A 25,734-nucleotide genomic window follows, 5' to 3' on the forward strand; every position below is an offset into this window, starting at 1 on the left:
CATTCATGATGCTTCCATTTGTACAGCATCTTATGTTCATCAGGATGCTCATTCACAGACAGATGTTCTCTCAGTTGATGTTCACAGCAGCCTCTCGAGGTAGGGAACCTCTCAGCAGACCTATTCTACAGGTGAGGAAACTGAGGCCCAAGTTTATTAAGTAACTCTTAAGAAATAACAGATTTGAGAGTTGACACCAGGTCTGGTTGACTACAAAGTTCATTTCTTTTTTTTTTTAATTTTTTTAAGTTTGTTAATTTATTTTGAGACAGAGAGAGAGAGGGAGGGAGGGGCAGAGAGAGAATCCCAAGCAGGCTCCACACTGTCAGTGCAGAGTGCTATGTTGGGCTTGAACTCACGAACTGTGAGATCATGACCTGAGCCGAAATCCAGAGTCACATGTCTAGCTGACTGAGCCATGCAGGCACCCCTAATTTTCTTTAATGTTTTCTTTAATGTTTAATGAGGGGCATAGAGAGAGGGAGACACAGAATCTGAAGCAGGTTCCAGGCTGCCAGCTGTCAGCACAGAGCCCGACACGGGGCTTGAACTCACAAACCATGAGATCGTGACCTAACTGAAGTTGGATGCTTAACCAACTGAGGCACCCAGACACCCTCCAAAGCTCATTTCTTTCCACTCCTTCATGTAGCTTAAGTTTCTCTGTCTATAAAATGGAAGTCTCAGACTGGATGAACATTCCAGCTTTATCATGCATTGTCCTCAGAATTGGGGGAAACTATTTCATCCGTTTAACCTTGTACACCAGAAAAAGGAAAAAGATGAAAGACTGAGTCACACTGCATCTATAAGGGTTACTGGGCAGGTAGGGGGAGCACCAGGAGGTCACCTGGGCCAGGAGCCTTGCCAAAACCTCTCCCAGACTTGAGTAACCTTGGAGGATTACAGGGCGTGATGGAGAATGGGGGAGCTGGACTGGAAAATGAACTTGGGGGCTGGGACTTCTCTCTGCATCTCTGGTCTGGGATTAAGAACATTCTGGCATACCTCTCCCCAAAAAGATGCCCTCCTTCACTCTGCTCACAGTGCCTGAAATTCCAGATCACAGGCATTTTCTTTGGTGTCTTGGAGAGCTTCCAGTCTTCCTGGGGTTCTTTTGAACTTCAGAACATTCATGGTTAATTGAAAGAGAGGGCAGGGCCTCACTTCTGTGCTCAGAATCACTAATGTTAAGAACCGCAGTGTGTTGGGTGTTCTAGGCTCAGTCCCCCAAATTAACTACTGCATAGTTCAAGGTGCTTCAAGGCACTTTGAAGGGTGTTAGTACCTCCACAGTTCACTGGTAAGAAAGTGAGACTCAGGGGCTAACGGGACTTACTAGTTAAAAATCATGGAACTGGAACCCAGACTAAGGTAATAATAAAGATTTCACTTCATGTTCTCAAATGAAGAATGTTCATAGAAACATTAGATATAAAAATGAGATGTTGAACAGGCTAAAATGTCCTAATATTAGGAGAGACTCTAAAGTTGATTCATCTAAATAGTGTACTGTTATGCAGCATTAAAAGTGATGTTTGCGAATAATTCATAACCACATGGGGAGATGATTATGATCTAGACAGACCTATGTATTTGGTATAATATCAATTTATAACAGATAGAGATGTAAGGGTAGATACAGAGGAAAGACACTGGAATATTGGCAGTGGCGATATCTGATGTTTAAGTGGTGAACATATATTGGAGAGGAAGATGAAGGGGAGATATGAGTCCCCACATCTCAGCATGTCTGTGTCCCACACCCAAACATCATAACATCAAAACCCTACTCCCCATGGGGGCAAGTGCTCTGGAAACATAAAAAACACGAAACCAACTAGTAAATTGTGAAAAATAAGTTACAATATTGTTTGTCTTAAAACAGTGAAAAAACCCACTTTTTTTCATTAAAATGGAACTAAAATCATAGAAAAACTATGAGCACCATTTTGAGAGACCCGTATTCCCAGGAACTTGTGTTGCTGCCAACATAGCAGTTATGGGACCCCCTTCCCCCTTCTTTCCTCCCTTCTTCCCTCCCTCCCTTCCTCCCTCCCTTCCTTCCTCCCTTCTTTCCTCCGTCCCTCCCTCCCTTCCTTCCTCCCTACTTTCCTCCCTCCCTTCCTTCCTTCCTCCCTTCTTTTCTCCCTCCCTTCCTCCCTTCCTCCCTTCCTTCCTTCCTTCCTTCCTTCCTTCCTTCCTTCCTCTCTGTTTCTCGTTCTCTCCACATGTCTCTCCCTCTCTCTCATCTGCAACCCTCTGCTCTGTCTCCCCTCCTCACCCCTCTTTCTCTCCTTCTCTCTGTCGTATATATTTTCCAAAAGCATCATTTAATAACTAATCAGAAAAAGCTGTGAAAGCCCTTCTTATAAAACAAAATGGGTTGCTAGAGGGGTTGTGGGCAGGGTGACCGTCTTTAGACGGTAAGGGTAAAGGGCATTAAGGAATCTACTCCTGAAATCATTCTTGCACCATATGCTAACTTGGATGTAAATTAAACAATAAATAAATTTTTAAAGAATGGGGGTGCTGGGATTCACACCCAGGGCTGCTGGACTCTAGGCCCACTGCTCAGGGGTGGGTGTGGGGTTGGGGGAGCAGAACATCCATCACTGACCGCCAAGCCCTGGGAAGGTGGGCTTGGTGAGAGCGGGCCCGGCAGGCAGAGTCCTGTCCTACAGCTTCCCGGGCAGCCTGGCCCTGCCCCGCCTAGAGCCCGGGCTCCATGCTCTGCTTCTGTTGCAGTTTTTGGGGAAGTACGAGACTGTCATGTTCTACTGGCCCTCACTGCTGTGCCTGGCCTTCCTGCTGGGCCGCTTCCTTCACATGTTTGTCAAGTCGCTGAGGGTCCACCTGGGCTGGGAGCTGCAGATGGTGAGTACTGAGTATGAGCACCGTGTGTGCACTGGCAGGTCTAGTCTTTACAGCAGCCGTGTGAGGCAGGTGCTATTTTTACTTCTCCCATTCTGCATGAAGAGACATGGACCGAGAAAGGTGAGTTGTGTCGCCCGAGGTCATGTCGCCAGCCTGGAGCGGAGCCAGACCTGGAGCCAGAGAGTTTGGTTGTCGAGGCTCTCTCTTAACCACTGTGCTCAATCTAAAAGAGCAGCTTTACCCAGATTCCTGCCCTCTGTGACAATAACCCGTCAAAGGGACCGAAACCCTAACAAGGATCTGTGAGCCCCAGCATACACCTCTGTTTTCTCACAGGAAGAAAAGCCTTTCCTGGAAGTTCACCAGGCGGAGCATGTCAAGCGGCTCCTGAGGAAGGCCCCCCTGCAGTAAGCCCCCGTGTGCTTCATTCCCCCCTCCCCGGCCCCCTCCCTCCTTCCTCCCTCCCCCCCCCCCCCCCAGGTATTTGTGCCAGTGTTGATGAGCCCTGACAGTGCGGGAGACCCTGAGATGACTGGATGGGCACATTAGTCAGGACTCTTGTTTGCTGATGACAGAAACTCAGCTCAAACTAGATTAAAGAGAAAAAGCAAACGTGTGGCCTTTCATAATTAAAAACTCTAGAAGTGGTCGGTTCCAATGCAGACGGATCCAGTGGCTTCACTGATATCAGAACCAGGGCTTCCTGGTTTCCTCATTTTCTCTTAGCTCTGCTTTGATCTGTGTTAGACCCGTAGTTAGGTGGGCTTCCTCCCCGTGGTGGCCCTCAGAATCTCTAAGCTTGTACCCTCCTGGTTTAAGATCACAGGAAAGAGAAACTTTCTAATAATTCAAACCAAACTCCTATGAGTGGGTTTCATTGAGTCGCATCAGACCACATGCGTTCCCAGAACCAATTACTGTGGCTAGGTGATTAGAGTAAATGGATCGTTAAGCCTGTCATATGTTCATCTTTGGAACTAGGAAGTTGTTCAGCCTCACTTAAGCGGTAGGACTGAGGGGAGGGAGCAGGTTCCCAGAGAAATAGTGCAGGGGCTGTTACCAATACCAGGGGACATAGCTCATGGCCAAGCAAAAGCAGTGATCAACCCTATCCCTGCCACTGCCACTGTGTACAAGGGGATAAGCCCCACAAATGGGATGTGTCTAATCCAGGGTCATACAGTGGCAAAGCTAGTACTTTGGTTAGAAGTACGTTGAGTTACATGTAGCAGAAAATGCAAAATAACAGTGGGACACACAAGAGGGAGATTTATTTCTTTCCCATATAAAAGAATTCTGGAGGCAGGTAGTTCATACTGACCCTGAACTGCCCACCACGGCAACTTACTGGTCATCTGTCTTTCTGCTCCAGCTCTTAGTAACTGTCATCATGAAGGCTGTCCACGGTCCAAGACGGATGCTGGGGTGGGCTCCAGCTTGGATCAGCCACCATGTCTGCGTTTCAGACAGCAGGCAGGAGAAAAGAAAGAGGGCAATGGGGTCCCTCCCAGCTGCGTGAATTATACCTCAGCACCCTCCCCCAAACTGCCACATCTGGTGACATCTGATTGGCCTGTGCTTAATCTTAGTCACTCTAGCTGTAAGAGAGATCAGGAACCATAGCCCTTTAGTTTGGTGAATTGCTGTACTGAATAAAACTGAGTCTCTGTTCTTAAGAATAAGGGGAGAATGAAAACTGGAATCTACCAGGATGTTCTTTTTCTTCACTAAATTCTAAGATGTGGCAGAGGTTATTTTCAGAAGAATTAGGCATTTGTTTACCAACCACAGCCTCTCTTTTCTGTTATTTATTCATTCACAGGGAGACTAAAAAGTCCTGGTTCCAAACCAGGGTGTATGAGTGGGACCCCTGCTTTCAGTTCCCAAGCAGAATGATTGGAACCACTGTGTTGGCTTTCATATGCCTGTACCTTGTAAGTAGATCCAAGCAAACCCTTTCCTATTTTATAAGTGGGATGGGGTTAGGGCAGGGCTTATTCTTTAAAAGCTGGGTCAAAATTGAGTCTGTAAATAAAAGAAGTACATTTTTTTGGCCACCATTTTTACTCCAAGGACACTTTTACCCACATGGTGAATGACTAATAAATATAATTGAATTATTTATGGAGACTTCCGGTTGTCAGTTCCGTGTAAAGAGCTTGCAAGATGCCAGTCCATCCTAACAAGTAAAAATCTGAACAAACTGAAACTCAACAGTTCTTAGATCCATAAGAGAAGTCATGGCACAAACCATTGTCCCTGAAATTGGAGACAGGTGGATCTAAAGAATTACAATGGAATGGAGCAAATCAAATCCAGCAATGTATAAAAAGAATTATACACCACAACTGAGTTGGATTTATCTCAGGTATGCAAACCTGGTACAATATTAAAAAAGCAATTAACGTAATCAATCACATCAACAGCCGAAAGAAGAAAAATCCCATGATCGTATCAAGAGATGCAGGAAAAACATTTAACAAAATTCAACACCAGTTCATGATAATTTTTTTCAATAACCTAGGCATACAGGGGAACTTTCTCAATCTGATAAAAAATATGAACAAAAAAATCTACAGCTAGCATCATACTTTATGGTGAGAAATTAGAAACTTTCCTACTAAACTCAGGAAAAAGGCAAGACTGTTTCCCCTCATCACTCAGCATTTACTTAGGAAATCCTAGCTAGGTAATAAGACAAGAAAAGCAAATAAAAGGTATACTGATAGGGAAAGAAGAAGTAAAAATGTCTTTGTTCACAGATGACATGATTGCGTATGTAGAAAATCCAAAAGAATCAGCAGAAAACTCCTGAAGGGGCATCTGGCTGGTTCAGTTGATAGCGTGTGTGACTCTTAATCTCAAAGTTTTAAGTTCGAGCCCCATGTTGGGTGCAGAGATTACTTAAAAATAAAATCTTGAAAATAACCCAACTCCTGGAACTAATAAGCAGTTATAGCAAGGTTGCAAGGTACAAGGTTAACCTACAAAAGTCAATTGCTTTTCTATGTATCAGCATTGAACAAGAGGAATTTGAAATTAAAGAAACTATCATTTACAATAGCAACCCCCCAAAAGGAATACTTAAATGTAAATCTAATAAAATATGCACAAAGATCTATATGAGGAAAACTACAAACCTGTGTTAAAAGAAATCAAAGAAGAACTAAATACGTGGAGAGATATTCCATATGTGTGGATGGAAAGATTCAGTATTGTCAAGATATCAGTACTTCCCAACTTGATCTACATATATTGGGATTGATCTGTATTGGAATTCAGTGCATCTCAATCAAAACTAGGGGGTTATTTTGTGGATACTGACAAACTGGTTCTAGAGTTTATAGGGAGAGCAAAAGACTCATAATAGCCAACAATATATTAAATGAAAGGAAGAAGAAAGTTGGAGGACTGACACTACTCGATTTCAACTTACTACAAAGCTACCCTAATCATGATGGTGTGATGTTGCCAATATAGACAAGTGAATCAATGGACGGGATAGAGAGCTAAGAAATAGACCAACATAAATAGAGTCAGCTTATCTTTGACAGAGGGGCAAAGGCAATACAATGGAGCAAATATTTTCTTTTTAACAAATGGTGCTGGAACAACTGGACATCCACATGCAAAAAAAAATGAGTCTAGACACAGACCTTCCTAAATATTAACTTAAAATGAATCACAGACCTAAATGTCAAATGCAAAACTATGAAATTCTAGAAGGTGAAATCAGAGAAAATTTAGATTAACTTGGGTTTGGTGATGACTTTTTGTTTTTTTAATTAAATTAGTTATTGTTATTATTTGGCCTTACCAATTATTTGAGACTGGTAGTGAATTTATGCATGAATGTATGTTTGTATGTAGGTATGTATATATATTTATTTTAATTTCAGTGTGGGCAACATAGTGTTATATTATTTCAAGTATACAGTATAGTGATTGAACAATTCTATACATTACTCAGTGCTCATCATGAAAAGTGTACTCTTAATCTCCTTCATCTGTTTCACCCATCCCCCTACCCACTTCCCCTCTGATAACCACTAGTTGGTTTTCTATAGTTAAGTGGTGAAAATTTTTTTAGATATGATACCAAAGACACGAACCATGAAGGAAAGATTGATAAGCTGGACTTCATTAAAATTAAAACGTTTTAATCTGCAAAAGACTCTGTCAAGAGAGTGAAAAGACAAGCCACACACTAGGAGAAAATATTTGCAAAAGACACATCTGAAACAGACTGTTACTCAAAGTATACAAAGAACTCTTAAAATTCAACAATGAGAAAACAAATAATCCGATTTAAAAGTGAACCGAAGACCTTAATAGGCATCTCACAGAGAAGATATACAAATGGCAAATAAGCAAATGAAAACATGCTCTATAGTATATGTCATCAGGAAAATGCACATTAAAACAACGATCAAAACAACTACTGTACGTTAAAATATTAGAATGGCAAAAATTCAGAATGCTGACAATACCAAATGCTGACAAGGGTGTGAACTGGCAGGAACTCTCATTCACTGCTGGTGGGAACACAAATGATACTCTTACCATATGATCCAGCAGTCACCCTGCTTGGTATTTACCCACATGCACTGAAAACTTATGTGCACACAAAAACGTGCACATGGATGTTTATAGCAGCTTTACACATAATTGCCAAAATATAGAAGTGACCAAGAGCCCTTCAGTAGGTGAATGGATAAATAATCTTCAGTACATCCAGACAATGGGCTACAATTCAGCACTAAAATGAAATGAACTACCAAGCCATGAAAAGACCTGGAAGAAACTTAGATATATATTCATAAGTGAAAGATTCCTATTTGAAAAGATCACATGTTATATGATTCCAACTGTGTGACATTTTGAAAGGCAAAATTATGTAGACAATAAAAGATCAGTGGTTGCCAAGGATTGGGGAGAGGGAGGGATGAATAGGCAGAATACAGAGGATTTCAGAACAATGAAAAGACTTTGTATGATACTATATGGTAGATACATGTCATTAGACATTTGTCCAAACCCACAGAATGTGCAACACCAAGAGCGAACCCTAACGTAAACTACGGACTTTGGGTATCATCATGTTTTTTGGTATAGGTGCTTTATTTAAGTTTGCTTTCTCAACAAAAAAATTTTTAATGTTGCCATAATTCTGACTTTCATATTTTATTAAGCACAGAGGCAAACATTTCACGTGGTCAAAGTTATCTGAGGTAAAACGTCTGAGTCAAAAGGAGAGTCAAAATGGAGAGATAGAAGTGGAAGACCATATTGTCTTCTGGATGATACCTATATAAATTAATCCTGTGATTAAGTTAAAAAAAGTTTTTAATGTTTGTTTATTTTTGAGAGAGAGAGACAGAGCATGAACAGGGGAGGGGCAGAGAGAGAAGGAGACACAGAATCCGAAGCAGGCTCCAGGTTCTGAGCTGTCAGCACAGGGCCTGATGTGGAGCTTGAACCCACAAACCTTAAGATCATGACCTGAGCCGAAGTCAGACACTTAACTGACTGAGCCACCCAGGCGCCCCTGCTGTGATTAAGTTTTAAATGAATGTATGAGTTAGGTAATGCTGGAGTACCACATAAACCCCTAAATTTTAGTAAGTTAACACTATAAATACGTTTGCCTATGTAACAATGTTGAGTAGGTGTTCAGGTTTGGGGGGCAACAGTCCTCCATGTGTTACTCTGTAACTGAGATTCTTCCATCATGTGCTTCATTATCCTGAGAACCTTCACCCTCTGCATCCAGTCAGCAGAAGGGGAAGGTGCATGGAGAAATGCATGTGGGAGGTTTTCAAAGTGCCCTTGTAGAATAGCACACATTCCTTCCACTCATCTTCCATGGGCAAGAACCTCGTCACATGGCCACATCCCTCAAGGGAGGCTGGGAAATGTAGTCCAGTTTTGTGCCCAAAGAAGGGGAGAATGGATTTTAACTGACAAGTGGAGTTCTCTGCAACATGAATAATTGACTTTGAATCATTGTGTTCCTTTAGTCTTTAGTGGTTATCTACTGTATGCCAAGCACCATGCTAAGACCTGGAAGAGAGAAGAGAGCTGATTCAGCAGAGTCTTGGCCTGGGAGAGACCCATGGTCTAAGAGAAGGGGATATGACGTGGTATGAAGTATGTGCCATGTAAAGAGAGACAAAGATGAGGTGAAAGTGCTCTGAAAGTTTAGGGCATTATTCGAGATTGAGAAGCTACCTGAAGATGGTGGCATTTGAGCTGCACAAAGACAAACAAAATTTGGTTGATGAAGTAAAATGGCAGTAGGAACTGTAGAAGCTTTGGCATGGTGGTAGATGGTATAAAGGCATGATGACAGGATTATGGGAGTGAGAAAGTGTGGCGTGTATACAGCAAACAGTACTTTCTCCAACGTGGTTACCACCAAGATGCAAGAAGAAGAGTGGGGAGAGATATGGCTGGAATTGTCCCCAAGGTCACTTCTTATTCAAAGTTAGACATTCATTTCACTTTGAGGTAATTAATGTTTGAGGACTGACTTGAGCCGTTGTAGGACTTAGTCTTATATGCTGTGGGGTGCAGAAAAGAGTTTGGGGTGGCTCCAAAGATGTCTTCAGAGAAGTCACAATCCCACTCATCTTGGTATAGCCAGTGGTCAGAATCTATTTCATATGTGTTTTGAACTTCAAAGAGCTTGACCTCAAAACCAAAGAGAGGTCCATATATTATTTACATAGTAGGCTGGACTCAGGTGAGACTTTGAAATGTTTGCTCTTTGCACCAGTTCATTGTCATTGAGTTCTGCATGTTCATGTATGTGAGAGACGAGCTGGATGTGTTTGAAGGGGAGCTGGAGAACTACATCGCCTCCATGAACCAGACGGGGACCCTGACCCCTGTCATCCTGCAGGTGAAAGAGCTGATGAACGTCAGCAAAGGTAAAACCATCCCGCTCCCTTTGTTGGGAAAGTGTGGGAAACAGAGAAAAAGACTTACAACCGGCGGCGGGTGCACACCTGGAATAATGATCGCTGTAGTATTGCTACTACCTGCATGAGGTGACTGGTTTGGGAGGAAAAGTGGGTTACAACGGATCTATGCCTCCTTGGATGACTAGAAGGCCAGTGGGGTCAGGACCCAGGCCACTTTGTTAAAAACTCTTTGGGGCTGAGTTGAACATCCCTGAGAATTTTCTCATTTTAAATAGCCTATTTTGTTCTGGTGCCAGTGGGAACAACTAAAATCATCATATATTTTTCACTTTGGAAAAAAGAAAACAGCAAGCCTTGGCTTTTCTTTAGGATTACATGAAAAATGTATTTATGTTGTTCAGCTTTAATTTCTGCTTAGTTCAGGCTGCTATACCAAATTACTGTAGACTGGGTAGCAGAGACAACACACACTTGTTCCCCCGTTCAGGGGTCTGGGAAGTTCAAGGTGCCAGAAGGTCTGGTGTCTCATGAAGCCTTGCTTCCTGATTTCCAGATGGCCGTCTCTTTGCATCCTCAGATGCTGGAGACCAGGGAGAGGAAGCAGGCCCTCTCCTGTCTCTTATAAGGGCACTAATCCCAAAAGCCACATCTCTAAACACCATCATACTGAGGGTTAGGGCTTCAACATGTGAATCTGCCCATAGCAGCCACTTTACCTTAAAAAAGCAGCTTTCTTTGAAAACAGTCTAATTCTGCGCCCATTGCCCACAGAGGGAGGAGAGTTCTTCCCTCTTGCCTGCTGAGAAAGGCCCTGGATAAGATGTCAGGTAAACTCTGTGTCATCAGACAAGTTGGGTCCTCTCTCTTGCATCTTGGTTTCCTCATTTTTAAAATGGGCCTTGGAGGGGCGCCTGGGTGGCTCAGTTGGTTGAGCGTCCAACTTCGGCTCAGGTCATGATCTCACAGTCTGTGAGTTCGAGCCCTGTGTCGGGCCCTGTGCTGACAGCTCGGATCCTGGAGCCTGCTTCAGATTCTGTGTCTCCCACTCTCTCTGCCCCTCCCCCACTTATGCTCTGCCTCTCTCACTTTCAAAAAAAAAAATGAATAAATGTTAAAAAAAAAATTTAATGGGGCTTGGATAGGGGTGCTAAGGTTTCCAGAAGCCTTTGTGGCACTGACTTTTAGTGGCCATAAAATACAAAGTGCTCCTTAAGCCATGAAATAGGTGTTGCCAATGATATGTTTACTTAAGACTCGTAAACTAGTAGAAATAGATCTAGTGTGGATTATTTGAAGAAAATTCTCTTTCATACCTGTGACATGGGAAGTTACCTTTTTTTTTTTTTTAATTCAAGTTGGTTAACATACAGTCTAGTCTTGGCTGCAGGAGTAGAACCCGGTGATTCATCTCTTACATATGACACTCAGTGCTCCTCCCAAAAAGTACCCTTCTTAATGCCCATTACCTATTTAATCCATCCGCCCACCTACCAACCCTCCAGCAACCCTCAGTTTGTTCTATTTAAAAGTCTCTTATGGGGGCGCCTGGGTGGCGCAGTCGGTTAAGCGTCCGGCTTCAACCAGGTCACGATCTCGCAGTCTGTGAGTTCGAGCCCCGCGTCAGGCTCTGGGCTGATGGCTCAGAGCCTGGAGCCTGTTTCCGATTCTGTGTCTCCCTCTCTCTCTGCCCCTCCCCCGTTCGTGCTCTGTCTCTCTCTGTCCCAAAAATAAATAAACGTTGAAAAAAAAATTTTTTTTTTAAAAATAAAAGTCTCTTATGGTTTGCCTTCCTCTCTGTTTTTATCTTATTTTTCCTTCCCTTCCCCTTGTTCATCTGTTGTGTTTCTTAAATACCACATATGAGTGAAATCATATCTGTTTTTCTCTGACTTATTTCGCTTAGCATAATACCCTTTAGTTCCATGCACATTGTTGCAAATGGCAAGATTTCATTCTTTTTTATTGCTGAGTAGTATTCCATTGTATGTATATGCATATGTGTGTGTGTATATATATATGTATATATATGTGTATATATATGTGTGTGTGTATACACACACACACACATATACACACACACACACACACACACATATATACACACACCACATCTTCTTAATCCATTCATCAGTCTATGGACACTTGGGCTCTTTCCATAATTTGGCTATTATTGGTAGTACCACTATAAACATTGGGGTGCATATGCCCCTTCAAATCTGCATTTTTGTATCCTTTGGATATATACCGAGTAGTGTGATTGCTGTGTCATAGGGTAGTTGGAAAGTTACCTTTTATGTGAACACGGGCAGATACTGCTTCTTCCCTATTACCACATTTTATTGTTGCCCTTAAACATCTGTATTCACCTTTAATGTTGATTTATGCTCCACCTTATGAGTCCCTGAGTACAGCACTCAGCAAACATACTCTAATCTTTAAATTCAGCAATACTAATTTTAAGTCATACTTTTTTAAGTTTACATTTCCACCCCTCTTCTGGGCAAGTTTTTTTTTTTTTTTTTTAAAGATTTTATTTTTAAGTCATCTCTATACCCAGTGTGAAGCTTGAACTCACGACCCCGAGATGAGGAGTCTCACGCTCCGCTGACTGAGCCATCCAGGCACCCCTGAGCAAGTTTCTAATGCCAACTTCAGTTACTTGCTCTGGGTGAACTGTAGTAACTGTATCATCTCATTCATTCATGGTTTACCTGCTCTTTCATGGATTTGCTCACATGTTTAGATACTTTGAGAATCAAAATATAAAAATCACTCTGTCTTGATTTTTTCCAGCTTTAAAACAGCTGCCCTCTGGCCAGGAGAGACTTCAAGCTGAACATGCTTCATCTTTGGGAAGATAAAGGCATTAAATTAAAGGTGTGCAGTCATGTTCTTGCTGCTGGCTGGAGGGAGTCTGCACTCACTCTGCTTGTGGCCAGACTCCTCTAATCCTTTCCTTCAGGGATCCCTGCACCCCCCAGGGGTGACACTTGGTGGTTTACCAGCTTCCTTTGTACTGATTGAGGTTTGGGATATAGCCGTTGCCTAATCCTAGTAATTTCTGGGATGGAGACATATTTGAAACTTGAAAGGAATGAAAATCAGTTTCTTTTCCTTCTTTTTAAGAGAACTTTTTGAAGATTCAGTTAACACACCATACAATTCATCCATTTAAAATACAATTCAGGGAAACCTAAGTGACTCAGTTGGTTAAGTGTCCAACTTCAGCTCAGGTCACGGTCTCATGGTTCTCAAGTTCGAGCACTGTGTCAGGCTCTGTGCTGACAGCTCAGAGCCCGGAGCCTGCTTCAGATTCTGTGTCTCCCTCTCTCTCTGCCCCTCCCCTGCTCATGCTCTGTCTGTCTGTCTTTCTGCCTCTCTCTCAAAAATAAAATAAACATTAAAAAAAAATTTTTAAGGCACCTGGATGGCTCAGTCAGTTAAGCATCTGACTTTGGCTCAGGTCATGACCTTGCAGTCTGTGAATTCGGGACTCTGTGCTGACAGTTCAAGGTCTGGAGCCTGCTTCTCATTCTGTGTCTCTTCTCTCTCTGCCCCTCCCCCACTCACGCTCTGTCTCTCTTTCTTTCTCTCTCTCTCTCAAAAACAAAATAAACATTAAAAAAACAAAAAGAAAAGAAAGTACAATTCAGTGGGTTTAGTATATTCTCAACCATCACCATTGCACAACCATCACCACATCAAATTTAGAATATTTCCATCACCCTAAAAAGAAATCATGACCATTTGTAATCACTCCCCATTTCCCTTTAACTCTCCCAGCCCTAGATTACCACTGTTTTCTGGCTCTGTGGATTTGGCTATTCTGGACTTCTTATATAAATGGAATCATATAATATGTGGTCTTTCTTCATTGATTTCTCTCACATAGCCAATGTTTATAAAATTTATCTATGTCATAGCATGTGTCCCAATTTCATTATTCTTTACTGCTGGACTTTAAAAATAATATTTAAGTTTACTTATTTATTTTGAGAAAGAGAGAGAGAGAGAGAGGAAGGCAGAGAGAGAGAGGGAAAGAGAATCCTAAGCAGGCTCTGTGCTGTCAGCCCAGAGCCTGATGTAGGGCTCTAACTCACGAATGGCAAGATCATAACCTGAGCCAAAATCAAGAGTCAGATGCTCAACTGACTGAGCCACCTAGGTGCCCCTATTCTTTATTGCTGAATTTTATTCTGTTGAATGAATATACCACATTGTACTTATTCATTCATTAGTTGATGGAAATTTGGGTTGTTTCAACTTTCTGGTTATCATGAGTAATATTGCTATGAACATTCATCTCCAAGTTTTTCATATATTTTCATATATCTTGGGTGTGTACCTAAGAGTGGAATTCTGGGTTATATGGTAACTATGTTTAACCTATCAAGGAATTGCCAGACTGTTTTCAAAAGCAGCTGCATCACTGTGTTTTCCCACCACCATCAGGGGTCCAATTCCCTCCATATCTTCACCAACGCTTGTTGGTATGTGTCTTTCTTTTTAAGTTTTTATTTATTTTGAGAGAGAGAGAGAGCACAAGCAGGGGCAGGGCAGAGAGCAAGAGAGAGAGAGAGAGAGAGAGAGAGAGAGAGAGAGAGAATTCCAAAGCAGGCTCCTCACTGTCAGCACAGAGTCCTATGCAGGGCTCAATCTCACAAACAGTGAAATCATGACCTGAGTCAAAATCAAGAGTTGGGTGCTTAACCGATTGAGCCATCCAGGCGCTAAGCTATATGTCTTTTTTATTACAGCCATCTAATAAGTCTGAAATGGCATCTTTTTGTGGTTTAGGTTTTCATTTCCCTGATAGCTAATGATATTGAGAATCCTCTCATGTATTTATTGGCCATTTGTACATCTTCTGTGAGTAATGTCCATGGAGATTTGTTGCCTACTTTTAATTTTTTTAATGTTTGTTTATTTTTGAGAGAGACAGAAACAGAGAAAGACAGAGAGAGATAAAGGATGAGCATAGGAAGGGCAGAGAGAGAGAAGGCACAGAATTGGAAGTAGGCTGCAGGCTCTGAGCTGTCAGCACAGAACCTGACGTGGGGCTTGAACTTGCAAACCATGAGATCTTGACCTGAGCCGAAGTTGAACACTCAATCAACTGAGCCACCCAGACACCCCCATTGCCTACTTTTAAATTGAATTATTTATTGATTATTGATCTGTAAGGGTCCTTTATATTATACATAAATCCCATAAGAGAGATACAATTTGAAAATATTTTTTCCCATTCTGCGAGTTGCTTTTTCACTTTCTTGATGGTGTCTTTTGAAACACAAATGTTTTTAACTTTGATGGAGTCCAACATATTCATTTTTCTTTTATCACTTGTATGGATCTAAGACAACATTACCTAACTTGAAGTCTACAAAGATTTATTCTCATATTTTCTTCTGAGACTTGTATAATTTTAGCTTTTACGTTTAAGCCTGTGATCTATTTTGAGTTAATTTTTGTCTATGCTGTGAGGTAAGGTTCTAGCTTCATTGTTTTGCATGTGAATATCAGTTACCCCTGTGCCATTTGTTGAAAAGCATATTCTTTTCCCCCACTGAATTGCCTCTTCATCCTTCTTGAAAATGCATTGACAATGAAGGTTTACTTCTGGATTATCAGTTTATTACATTGATCTGTTTGTCTATCTGTATGGCAATACCACACTTCATTACTGTAGCTTTGTAGTGAGTTTGAAATCAAGAAGTGTGAGTCTCGAAATTTCCTTCTTCTTTTTCAAGATGGTATAGCCTATTCTGGGTCCCTTCATTTTTATACGAATTATAGGATTAGCTTATCAATTTTTGCAAAAATTTCATTGGAATTTTAACAGGGGTTGGGTTGAATCTTCAGATCAATTTAGGGAGCATTGCCATGTTACCAAAGAAGATCCAATACATGAAAGTGGTGTGTCTTTCCATTAATCTAAGTCTTCTTTAATTTCTTTCAACAGTCTTTTGTAGTTTTCAGTGTATGAGTTACATACTTCTGCTAAACTTATTCTTAAGTATTTTATCCTCTGATACTAGTGCAAATGCAGTTGTTTTCTTCATTTTCACATTGTGCATTGTTAGGGTACAGAAATACAATTGATTTTTATATATTTGTCTTGCGTCCTGAAGCCTTACTGAACTCATTTATTAATGGGTTTGAATATTTTTGGTTGTTTGTTTACTGCTTAGGATTCTTAAATATAAGAAAAAGTCACCGGTGAATAGAGATAGTTTTATTTCTTCCTTTGCAGTCTGGCTGCATTTTCTTGCCTAATTGCCTCAGCTAGACCCTCCAGTATAATGTAGATAGAATTGGCAAAAGTGGATGTTGATTTTCTTATTCCTGAACTTAGGGGGAAAGCAGTCAGTCTTTCGCTGTTAAGTATGATGTTAGCTGTGGGTTTTTTTGCAGATGCTTTTTATCAGGCTAAGGATAAAAGGGGTGTTGGATTTTTTAAAATGCTTTGATTGGACTGACTGAGAAACAGCTTGTCCAGAAGCTTTCATACCTTCAAATCATCTCTCTTTCCTGTTTCTCCATCCCTTTCTCATAAGCACACAGGATCACAATGAAAGCACATTAGATACAGCCTATTAAAAACTGTGAGTAATGTCCGTGGAGATTCTCCACAGGATGGATGGGATGAAAGAACATTCAAGACCTCTTGATTCCAGTTATCCTTGTACATGGTTGCTCTTTACTAGAGGTGGCCAATCGAAATCAACTATCAATGGTTTTACAAGAATGGAAGGGAACTACGATGTGTATACTCCCTAATTTTCTCTTCCCCGTACTCACTGTAGATGGAAAATATTAATACCCAAGGAGAGGCTTGTGCGGGAAGTAAAGGATATCAAGGGTGTGTGTGTCTGAAATGAACCAGAAATATAAACAAACTTTATTTACACAACCCTTTCTGTGTGAGCTTCCACATTTTGAAAATACTGTTTCTGGTTCATCTTCTCAGGCCTCTCTTGTCTCTTTTTCTACTTCAGGAGTCTGGCTGGTGACCATCTTGCCCGCCTCCCTCACGTGTGTGAGCTATCTGTTCCACATACTGGCCTGTTACAGGTAAGAGGGCTCTGGGAGTCATTTGTGTGTCTTCAGCCAGTACTTTTCTAAAAACTCCGGAGCAGTGACAGCAGTACCCAAATTGGAACCAGGAAGGTGTACATGGTCCAGGAACAGCCTCATTGATCGGTAATAAAACAAAACCCAAAACGAAAACACTATTGATTTGAGCTTCTACCATAAGCTTGATATTGTGCTTAGAATCTTTTGATTTTCACTACAACCGTGAGAGGTAGTTTCAGCTCTGTTTTTACAGCTGAGAAGGCTGAGACTCAACAAAATAACTCACCCAAGCCATTAGCAGCTGGCCATGTCCTGAGAGGTCTTGTCACTTCTGCTACACTCAGCATCCCTATTGGGTGTCAGGCCTGCCCCGCTCTCCAGGACTAAACACACTGGGTTCCCAGCAGGTGCATCTGGCTCAAGGATACATCAAAGGAGATCGGGTCAAGGGCACCAGGTGCATCAGTCTCTAGAAGAGCAGAGCAGGAGGAGGGGATGGCCTTCAGTATGTAGTGAGCAGCACTCCACTGCAGACAGCAGTATGTGCCATCCCTCCTCTCTGTCTCTCAGTTCCTTCTTCCCTCCACCTCAGGCTGTAACTCATATGCAGTCACAGGAGGCCCAGGGCCAACTCCTACCCCTCCAAAGCATCCTGCCTTTACATCCTCCCCATCTGGCTGCACCAAGGGTGGGTCTCTGGCAGATCGCATCCTGGCACAAAGAGGCCCCAGCTCTCCATCACAGCCCTAGCTTGCTCCCTCTCTCTGCTTTCTTCTCCCCAGACCCCATGGGTTGGCTGGACACTGCTGCTCTCCCCTTCCCTGCCTGATGCAAGGATATGTCTGCTCCTCCCTTCATTGACCTGCAAGTGCCTAGGAGATGATTAGTGAGACATTGGACCACAGCCAGTCACAGACACCTTTTAGAGCTGGCTGCACTGACATGGTAGAGGGCCCAGGGAAGAGATGGCTTCTGTGGTGGGGAGGCTTCTCTGGTGTCCAGGCTGGCCCCTTCTTCCCACACCTGTCACAGAGGAATGATGATCCCTGCCCTGTCTGCTTTACAGGACCATGGGGCAAAGGAAATAGTGGATAAGAAAGTCCTTCAAGTGGACAGCACTAGCACTGTGCCAGTATTTTTATTTTTCTTAGAATTATTACAACGTATATACAGCCTCTTTTAAAAAATGTTATAAAAAATATTTAGTGTAAAGGAAGTCTGAAGTCATTCAGACTCAAGTTTGTTGCCCCAGAGCTAAACGTTATTCATTTTCTGTATCCCCCCAGAAATTTCCGATGCACCATGCAAATATATCTGTGTGTTTGTATTCCTGATGGCATACTCTACTCCAGTGTTGCCGAGCCGAAACATAATAAAAACCACAGATGTGAGGCGCCTGGGTGGCGCAGTCGGTTAAGCGTCCGACTTCAGCCAGGTCACGATCTCGCGGTCCGTGAGTTCGAGCCCCGCATCAGGCTCTGGGCTGATGGCTCAGAGCCTGGAACCTGTTTCCGATTCTGTGTCTCCCTCTCTCTCTGCTCCTCCCCCGTTCATGCTCTGTCTCTCTCTGTCCCAAAAATAAATAAACGTTGAAAAAAAAAAATTAAAAAAAAAAAAAAAACCACAGATGCAATTTTGAATTTTCTAATAGACATGAGTAAAAAGTAAAAAAAGGAGATGAAAATAATTTAATAACATATTTTATTTAACCCAGCATAACCCCCAACCATCATTTCATTGTGTAATAAATATACAAACTATTAATGAGATATTTACATTCTTTATTTCATACTAATTCTTGCCAATTTAGTGATTATAATGTTGCAAAACCTCCTGGAAAACACTGGATATAGAATGTTAGAGGAAAAGTGGGACACAGATGTAAATGGGGGTTGTGAACATAACCACTGCCAACCTAATCTTCGTGCCGAGGACCAGGCCGAGACTAGCACGTGGGGAAAGCATGCAGAGGTTTGCTGGGGGGCTGGGCTTCTCCGTGTCCTTGATGTTGCTATAAGGTGGGTCTATCATTAAAAACAGTTTTCCATTTTTACCTATTTTGAAATATTATTACATGAGTAATACATACACGTCACAGAAAAAGTAATAGAGCAAATTGAAGAAAATAAAAGCCACACAGAGACTCAACTATCACATTCAGTCACCATTGAGATCTGGGAACTATATAATATTAAGATTTTTAAATCATCAGGGAAATCATGTCAAGACCATGGTGAGGTATCACTTCACACCTGTTGGAATGGATAGTACCTAAAAGACAAGAAATAACAAGTGTTGGCGAGGATGTGGAAAAAAAGGAACTCTCATGCACTATTGGTAGGAATGGAAGTTGGTGCAGCCACTGTGGAAAACAGTATGAAGTTCTTCAAAAAAGTAAAAATAGAACTACATATGATCTAGCAACTCCATTTCTGGGTATTTATCTGAAGAAAACAAAAACAGTATTTAGAAAAGATATTTGCACCCACGTTTATTGCAACATTATTTTCAATATTCAAGATATAGAAACAACCTAAGTGTCCTTTGATGGATGAATGGACAAAGAAGACATATCACATACACACACACACACACACACACACACACACACACACACACTGGTATACTATTCAGCCAGAAAAATGAGTGCAATCTTGCCATTTGCAGTAACATGGTTGGAACTTGAAGGCATTATGCTTAGTGAAGTCAGAGAAAGACAAATGCTGTATGATCTCACTTATATGTGGAATCTGAAACAAAACAAAACAAAAACCCAAGCTATAGATACAAAGAACAGATTTGAGGTTTTCAGAGGTGGGGATAGGGGGTGGGTGTGGGTGAAGGGAATCAAAAGGTACAAGCTTCCGGTTATAAAATAAATGTCACGGGGAGGTACTCTACAGCATGATGACTATAGTTAACAGCACCATATTGCATATTTGATAGTCGCTAAGAGTAGATCTTAAAAGTTCTAATCACAAGAAAAAAACTTGTAACTATGTGAGGTGATGGATGTTAACTAGACTCCTGTGGTGACCATTTTTCAACGTGCACAAATATGGGATCATTTATGTTGTACACCTGAAACTAATGGAGTGTTATATGTCAATTATATCTCAGTTTAAAATTTATTTTATTTTATTTTATTTTTGTATACTTTAAGAGAGAAAGCGCACACACGCACACAAACTGGGGAGGAGCAGAGGGAGGGAAAGAATCTTGAACAGGCTCCACGTTCAGTGCAGAGCCTGACATAGGGCTCGATCCCAGAACCGTGGGATCATGACCTGAGCCAAACTCAAGAGTCGGACTCTCAACCAACTGAGCCACCCAGGTGCCCAAACGTATTTTAAAAATATTTTTAAGGCTAGTGAGAACTGTCCCACGAGCTGCGGTCAATACAAGGAAGCTGAGCTGGCTTCTATCTCCCTCTGCAGGCTTTTCTGTTGGCATCTGTTGAGCTCTAAGTACATAAGGAGTTGTGGTTATGAGCATCACTGATTCCCCACTTTTTCTCTAGAAAGCACATGAAGAGGCTGTGGGCAGGAAATAAACACTTTCTCCCTTTGAAGTTCCATCATCCTTCCTCGTCGAAGAGTGTGGTAAGTCTATAGAGGCCTGTCTCTGCTCTGAGACTAAGTGGCCAAGTCCTGCTCTCCTGCCTCTTAGGCAGGGGCAGCATCTGGGGGGAGGGACAGCCCTGCACTGGGCATCCAGAGTCCTCAATTCTAGTATACTCTGCTGCTGGGTGGCCCAGGATAGTCACTATCCCCATCTGGCCCTTGGTTTCTTCATCTGTAAAACAATGACAGTCATGGCATCTGCCCTGGTATGTTGGTGGGTGAACCTCAAATGAGGCAGAGATTCTGGACCCGTATATTGGAGGTAATCAGTGTTTTCACCCCTATGAGACCCCTTTTCCTTTTTAAATCTCAGGTGGCCATTGCAAGGTACTCTGGCTGGCAAATAGCCTATATTCTGTGGGGTAAGTGTCATCATGTGACCCATTCCCTGGGCACCTATGGGGTCCTGGCTGTGGGAAGAGAGAAGAGAGGTGAGGAAGAAGGAGGTGGGGGGTAGGTATGGGTAAAGGGAATCACCCACCTTCCTTCAGGAAGGAGGGAGAATCCCACACTCACAAAGCTATCATTACTACCTGCCCGAAGCCCATGGGGCAGAAATGATAAAGGTGGTGGTGACTTAGAGGAGCAAGTGACTCTCCCAGGCAGGACACAAATGCTTTCTAGTGGAGTTGACATTTGAACTGCAGGGTGAGCCGCAGGTGAGCGGGAGGAAAAGGGAGGTCGTGCCAGGCAGAAGAAGCTGCATAAGCAAAAATGCCAGGACCTTTGGTGGGAGGAAGATAGAGGGGCTCTGCAGGAAGTCATGACTGGGTTGCGAAGGGCCTTGAGTGACCGTAGGTTCCCTTGGTCCACAGGCTACCTCATCATCCACGTGGTACAGAGCCTGTGTGGCCTGATGATCATGTACAGCCTGGTGTTGCCTGTCATCCACAACCAGGGCCTGGAGATGCTCCAAGGACTGGGCATTGGGACGTAAGTGCAGGGTGGGCTCTCTGTCATTGCCCAGGGCCTAGGCACTGGTGTAGCCTCGAAGCTGCTGTTGGGCTCTCACCCATTCCTGGACCGACACTCTCAGCTCAGACCCAAGGATGGGCCAAAATAGCAAGTCATCACAATGGGAGCCTTACAGTTCATAAGACATTTCCATTCTCACTATTCAGTGGGGTGCTCACAGTTGTGTCTGGGGGGGGGCACACACATATCCATTGTATAGCTGGGAAGGTTAAAGTTCAGGGAGGTGACAAGGGAGTTCGGACATGATAGAGGGAATCTGAGTTCAGGTTTTAGATCAGCTGTGTGACCTTGGGTAAATTACTTCTCTGAGCCTCAGTTTATCCCATATGGAAGATAAGAGTGAAGGCTGACGTAACTGATAATTCACTGTGCATCTTTTCTCTTAAGAACCCTTTAAAGGCTGGGCCTCATATTAACACCCATTTGTCAGACAAGGAAACAGAGGCACAGAAGGCTAAGTGATTTGTCCAAGGAGGGGAAGAGGCAGGGTTGGGAGCTAGCAATCTGAAGCCGAGGCCCCATTTAACTGCCACCCACACTGCTGCTCAGGCGATGCAAACACACGATGTGGCACTCTCCGGGGACCTCCCCACTCTGAGCTCCTTGGTTCCACACTCCCCCAAAGCTATGTGGGAGGCTGGGCAGAGCCTGCCCGTCCACTTTCAGGACCTTCATGAGAGCTTTAAAAACTTCATGCTTTTCTTTGATTCCCATGCTGTTAAACACGCATCCCAGCTGCCACTTGTGGACAAAGGGATATAATTAAATCCTGGAGTCCTAGTATGGAGCCAAACGACCTGACTGTGACTTTGAGAAAGTCACCTCCCCTTTGTGAGCCTCCGTTTTCTCAACGGACAGCGGGTGTGCATCAAGCAGAGAGCAGGTGCCGCAACAGTCTCGCCCTGTGTTTCAGCCTCACCATATCCATCGTCCTGGGTCTCATGATCCTGCAGGTATGGATCGCCACCAGCTTCTTCCTGCAGCCAAAGATGAGCATGGCTGACAAGCAGAAGCCCTTGGCTCTCAACAACAGGTGAGGGCAAAGAAGGAAATGGGGCTTGGGGGCCTTGGCTTCAGCAGTCTCTCCTTCCTTCCTCTTCACCCATGGCAGGTTCCTGGGGGGACAGTGCCCTCTCTGAGAGGGTGAGGGGCCGTGGCTCAGGAGTGGGCTCTGGAACCAAACCGCCTGGGTCCAAATCCTGGCTCCACTCCTTATGAACCGTGTGACCTTATGTGACCTTACTGAACACCTACGAACCTCAGTTTCATCATTTTACAAATAATTGCACACTCCTCACAGAGGTATTCCGAGAATGAGATGTGTTAAAATATGAACTTAGAACAACAGTACCTGGCCCATGGTGATCCTTTGGAACTCATTCATTTGAAGCCATTCACTCGGGGAGGAAACAACAGGGGCACTGGAGATTAAAGAGATATTCCTACGTGACCTGCCTACAGAAGCTCACGGTCCACAGGAGCCAGCAGACACAGTCATGTGGCCCCAGTACACTCCAGACGGTGTGAAAGGCTCAAAAGAGCAGCACAGGGAATGGAGAAAGAGAGACGGGGTGGTTCATTCAGCTGCAGGTGGGGAGTTTGAGCTGAGGTCGTAGGGTGGTGGGATTCCTATAGGTGGGAGAGCTGAGGAGAGGGCATGGCCAGCAGCCCTCACTTCACGGATGAAGGTAGGAAGCCATAAAAGGGCAAGATGTGTTGAGAGAACCGTGAGAATCCAATATGGTGACCATGCAGTGGTCACCATAGGTGCTGAGGGGCAGGGAGGAGGCACAAAGTGATGATCCCGGGAAAGGCCCTTCTCAGAGATGGCCCAGAAATCCAGCATGCAGAGTTTGGGCTTTATCCCATAGGCAACAGGAAACTACATGGTCAAGTGGTCACTTGAAAAGTTTCCCCTGGAGGACTTGGAACAGTTCCAGCTGGGGGCAGGTCACTGTTACAACAGACAGTGGGAAAGCCACAACCTCTGCTGTAACCACAAAGCCAGCTGTAGCCACATGAGATTCCTTGCCATACAGGAAACCTCAAAACCCAAGGATCCCATGAAACATCACAGTCTCCACTGACATTTGTGGACATTTGTGGTGTCTGAGCCAGTTCCCACAGCAGTGCTGTGTGGTGGGGACAGTCAGCTCCCAGTTACAGCACAAGGTCACAGGGCTGGGAGATGGGAGCAGCAGGATTTGATCACAGGCATGGGGCGCTGAACCAGCCTGCTAGCCACTTCCTCATACTGAAAGGGTGCTGCCCGTCTGCCTGCTTCCGTTTGCAGGAAAGCCTTCCACAACTTCAACTACTTTCTGTTCTTCTACAACGTGCTCCTGGGCCTGGGCGCCTGCCTCTCCAGGCTGCTCATCAGCTGCATCCTGGGCACGTGGCTGATTGCCCGCATCGACAGGACCATCATGCAGAATGGCTATGAGGGTGCAGACATGGGTAAGTGGCCGGTCCCTGAGGCCACGCATTGAGTCAGGTGGAGGGGACTAGTCTTGTACCTTTGTGGTGCCTGCAGGCTGGGTACCAGAGGCCTGGACTTCACACTCTTTGCCTCAGAGCTCAGCTTCTCATGGAGGCTATAAAGCTGAGTAGCAAAAAACATTCAGGGGGCTCCAGGGTGGCTCAGTCAGTTAAGCGTCCAACTCTTGATTTCGGCTCAGGTCATGATCTCATGGTTCATAAGATCGAGCCCTGCATCGCTCCATGCTGACAGTGTGGGGCCTGCTTGGGATTCTCTCTCTACCCCTCTCCCTAGCTTGCTCTCTCTCTCTCTCTCTCTCTCTCTCTCAAAATAAATAAATAAACTTAAAAAAAAAGAAAAAGAAAAACACATTCATCCTAATGGTCAGAAGAGAATTCAGGCAAGTAAATTGCTGCATATTTGACAGGCCTTCAAGATATCATGGAGAGCAGTAAGAAGTACTAGAAATTCCATCTGAACAGTCAGAATGTAAATATGAATGCACAGCTCTGGAAATTTTGAGAAAGAACACCTCTCAGAATGACTGGTGTGTCATTAGTTGGAAACCAAACTTAGTTAAGAAAATGGCCTGTTCAGTTGAAATAGTCTAAAATCAAGCCATTTCTGTAGAGCGAAAGTAGCTTTTGTCTTATTTCTGACCTGTGTCCAGTCATTCACTCGTCCATTCATTGTAGGACTGACAGCCTCTCTGTATCAGCCACAGCTCTCCTTCTGCTTTGAGCTTCACATTTTCCATAACATGGTTGGATTAGAATGCTATCTTAAGAACCCTTCCTGCTCTTCCGACCTAGTTTTCTAGGTTCTCAGTGAGAACATGGGCACCATATAGGAACAAAGTGGCATTGCAGCCACATCATCAAGAGCACAAGCTCGGGCATCCTGGGACACAGGGCATACTGCATGGCCTGACTTGCCTTCTGGGTTTCAGGGTTCAGCGCCTGGATTGGCATGCTCTATGTGGATCATTATCATACCAACCCTGTGCTCGTCAGCTTTTGTAACATCCTGATCACAGGGCACAGGGAGCGGAGGCTGCAGCAGGCCATCAAATACTGGTGCCTAAATCAGTCAGCAGGTAAGGCTCTGTCTGAACCCATGCTGGGATTGGACAATAGGGAACAAGTACCCTAAGGCTTCTCTGGGATCCCTGAGATGTTCCAGCTTCCCCTTTCCCTGCCCCCCTTCCTCCATACTCCCTACCCTGGGAGACCTTTGACCTGAGAGAACAGGAGGCTTAGTCTTCAGCCAGCCTGGCCATGGGACCCCTGAGGTCTGGTGTCCTTGTCCTTCTAAGTGGGCTCCTCCCTTGTTCCCAGAAATGAGCTCTAGTTCCACTGTCTGAGTTCACTATTCCATTTGTTTGAGACCCCGCCCATATCCCAGGGTTCAGAACAGATGCTCTCCAAGATGGGGCTCAGTTTTGCTTACCACAAGTGCTTCTGGCCCCCAACACCTGCCTCCTCAAGGCTCTATAACCGTCTACTCCACCCCTCCACCCCTACTACTCTGCTCTGCCTTCTGCTGGGAAGCCCACCAATTAGTCATGTTTTGTGGGCACCAGTCTGGATTAAGTTCATCACTGTTCCCAACTATATCCAGCTATATCCAACGGATATCCGGCTCTGGGACAAACTCATGTCCCTTCTGCCACCCTCATGTCCCCAGGGGTCCTGGTCCAGCTCCTTCTCCCACACCTCACACCTACCAGTCAGCTTCTCCAATAGCCTCTGAGAAGGACAGAGACAAGCCCTGTCCT

The 25,734-nt window shown here is 43.8% G+C and overlaps 1 protein-coding gene across 2 annotated transcripts in view; it reads left to right on the forward strand.

The window, feature by feature from the left end:
• The window catches only part of LOC112852934 (stimulated by retinoic acid gene 6 protein-like), a 64,617-nt gene that overhangs the window by 37,469 nt on the left and 1,414 nt on the right, over nucleotides 1-25,734 (forward strand). For both annotated transcript variants that reach the window (XM_086683552.1, XM_086683551.1), the window contains 11 exons: nucleotides 2,749-2,877; nucleotides 3,214-3,284; nucleotides 4,700-4,811; nucleotides 9,656-9,809; nucleotides 16,802-16,877; nucleotides 20,401-20,482; nucleotides 20,817-20,865; nucleotides 21,319-21,436; nucleotides 22,392-22,511; nucleotides 23,772-23,935; nucleotides 24,907-25,053. In XM_086683552.1, the coding sequence (XP_086539678.1) occupies nucleotides 2,749-2,877; nucleotides 3,214-3,284; nucleotides 4,700-4,811; nucleotides 9,656-9,809; nucleotides 16,802-16,877; nucleotides 20,401-20,482; nucleotides 20,817-20,865; nucleotides 21,319-21,436; nucleotides 22,392-22,511; nucleotides 23,772-23,935; nucleotides 24,907-25,053 (1,222 nt within the window). The remainder of the gene's footprint in view (nucleotides 1-2,748; nucleotides 2,878-3,213; nucleotides 3,285-4,699; nucleotides 4,812-9,655; nucleotides 9,810-16,801; nucleotides 16,878-20,400; nucleotides 20,483-20,816; nucleotides 20,866-21,318; nucleotides 21,437-22,391; nucleotides 22,512-23,771; nucleotides 23,936-24,906; nucleotides 25,054-25,734) is intronic.

The sequence above is a fragment of the Puma concolor genome, chromosome D4, assembly GCF_028749965.1.
Source record: "Puma concolor isolate L17-30 chromosome D4, mPumCon1.1.hap2, whole genome shotgun sequence".
Taxonomy (NCBI): Eukaryota; Metazoa; Chordata; class Mammalia; order Carnivora; family Felidae; genus Puma; species Puma concolor.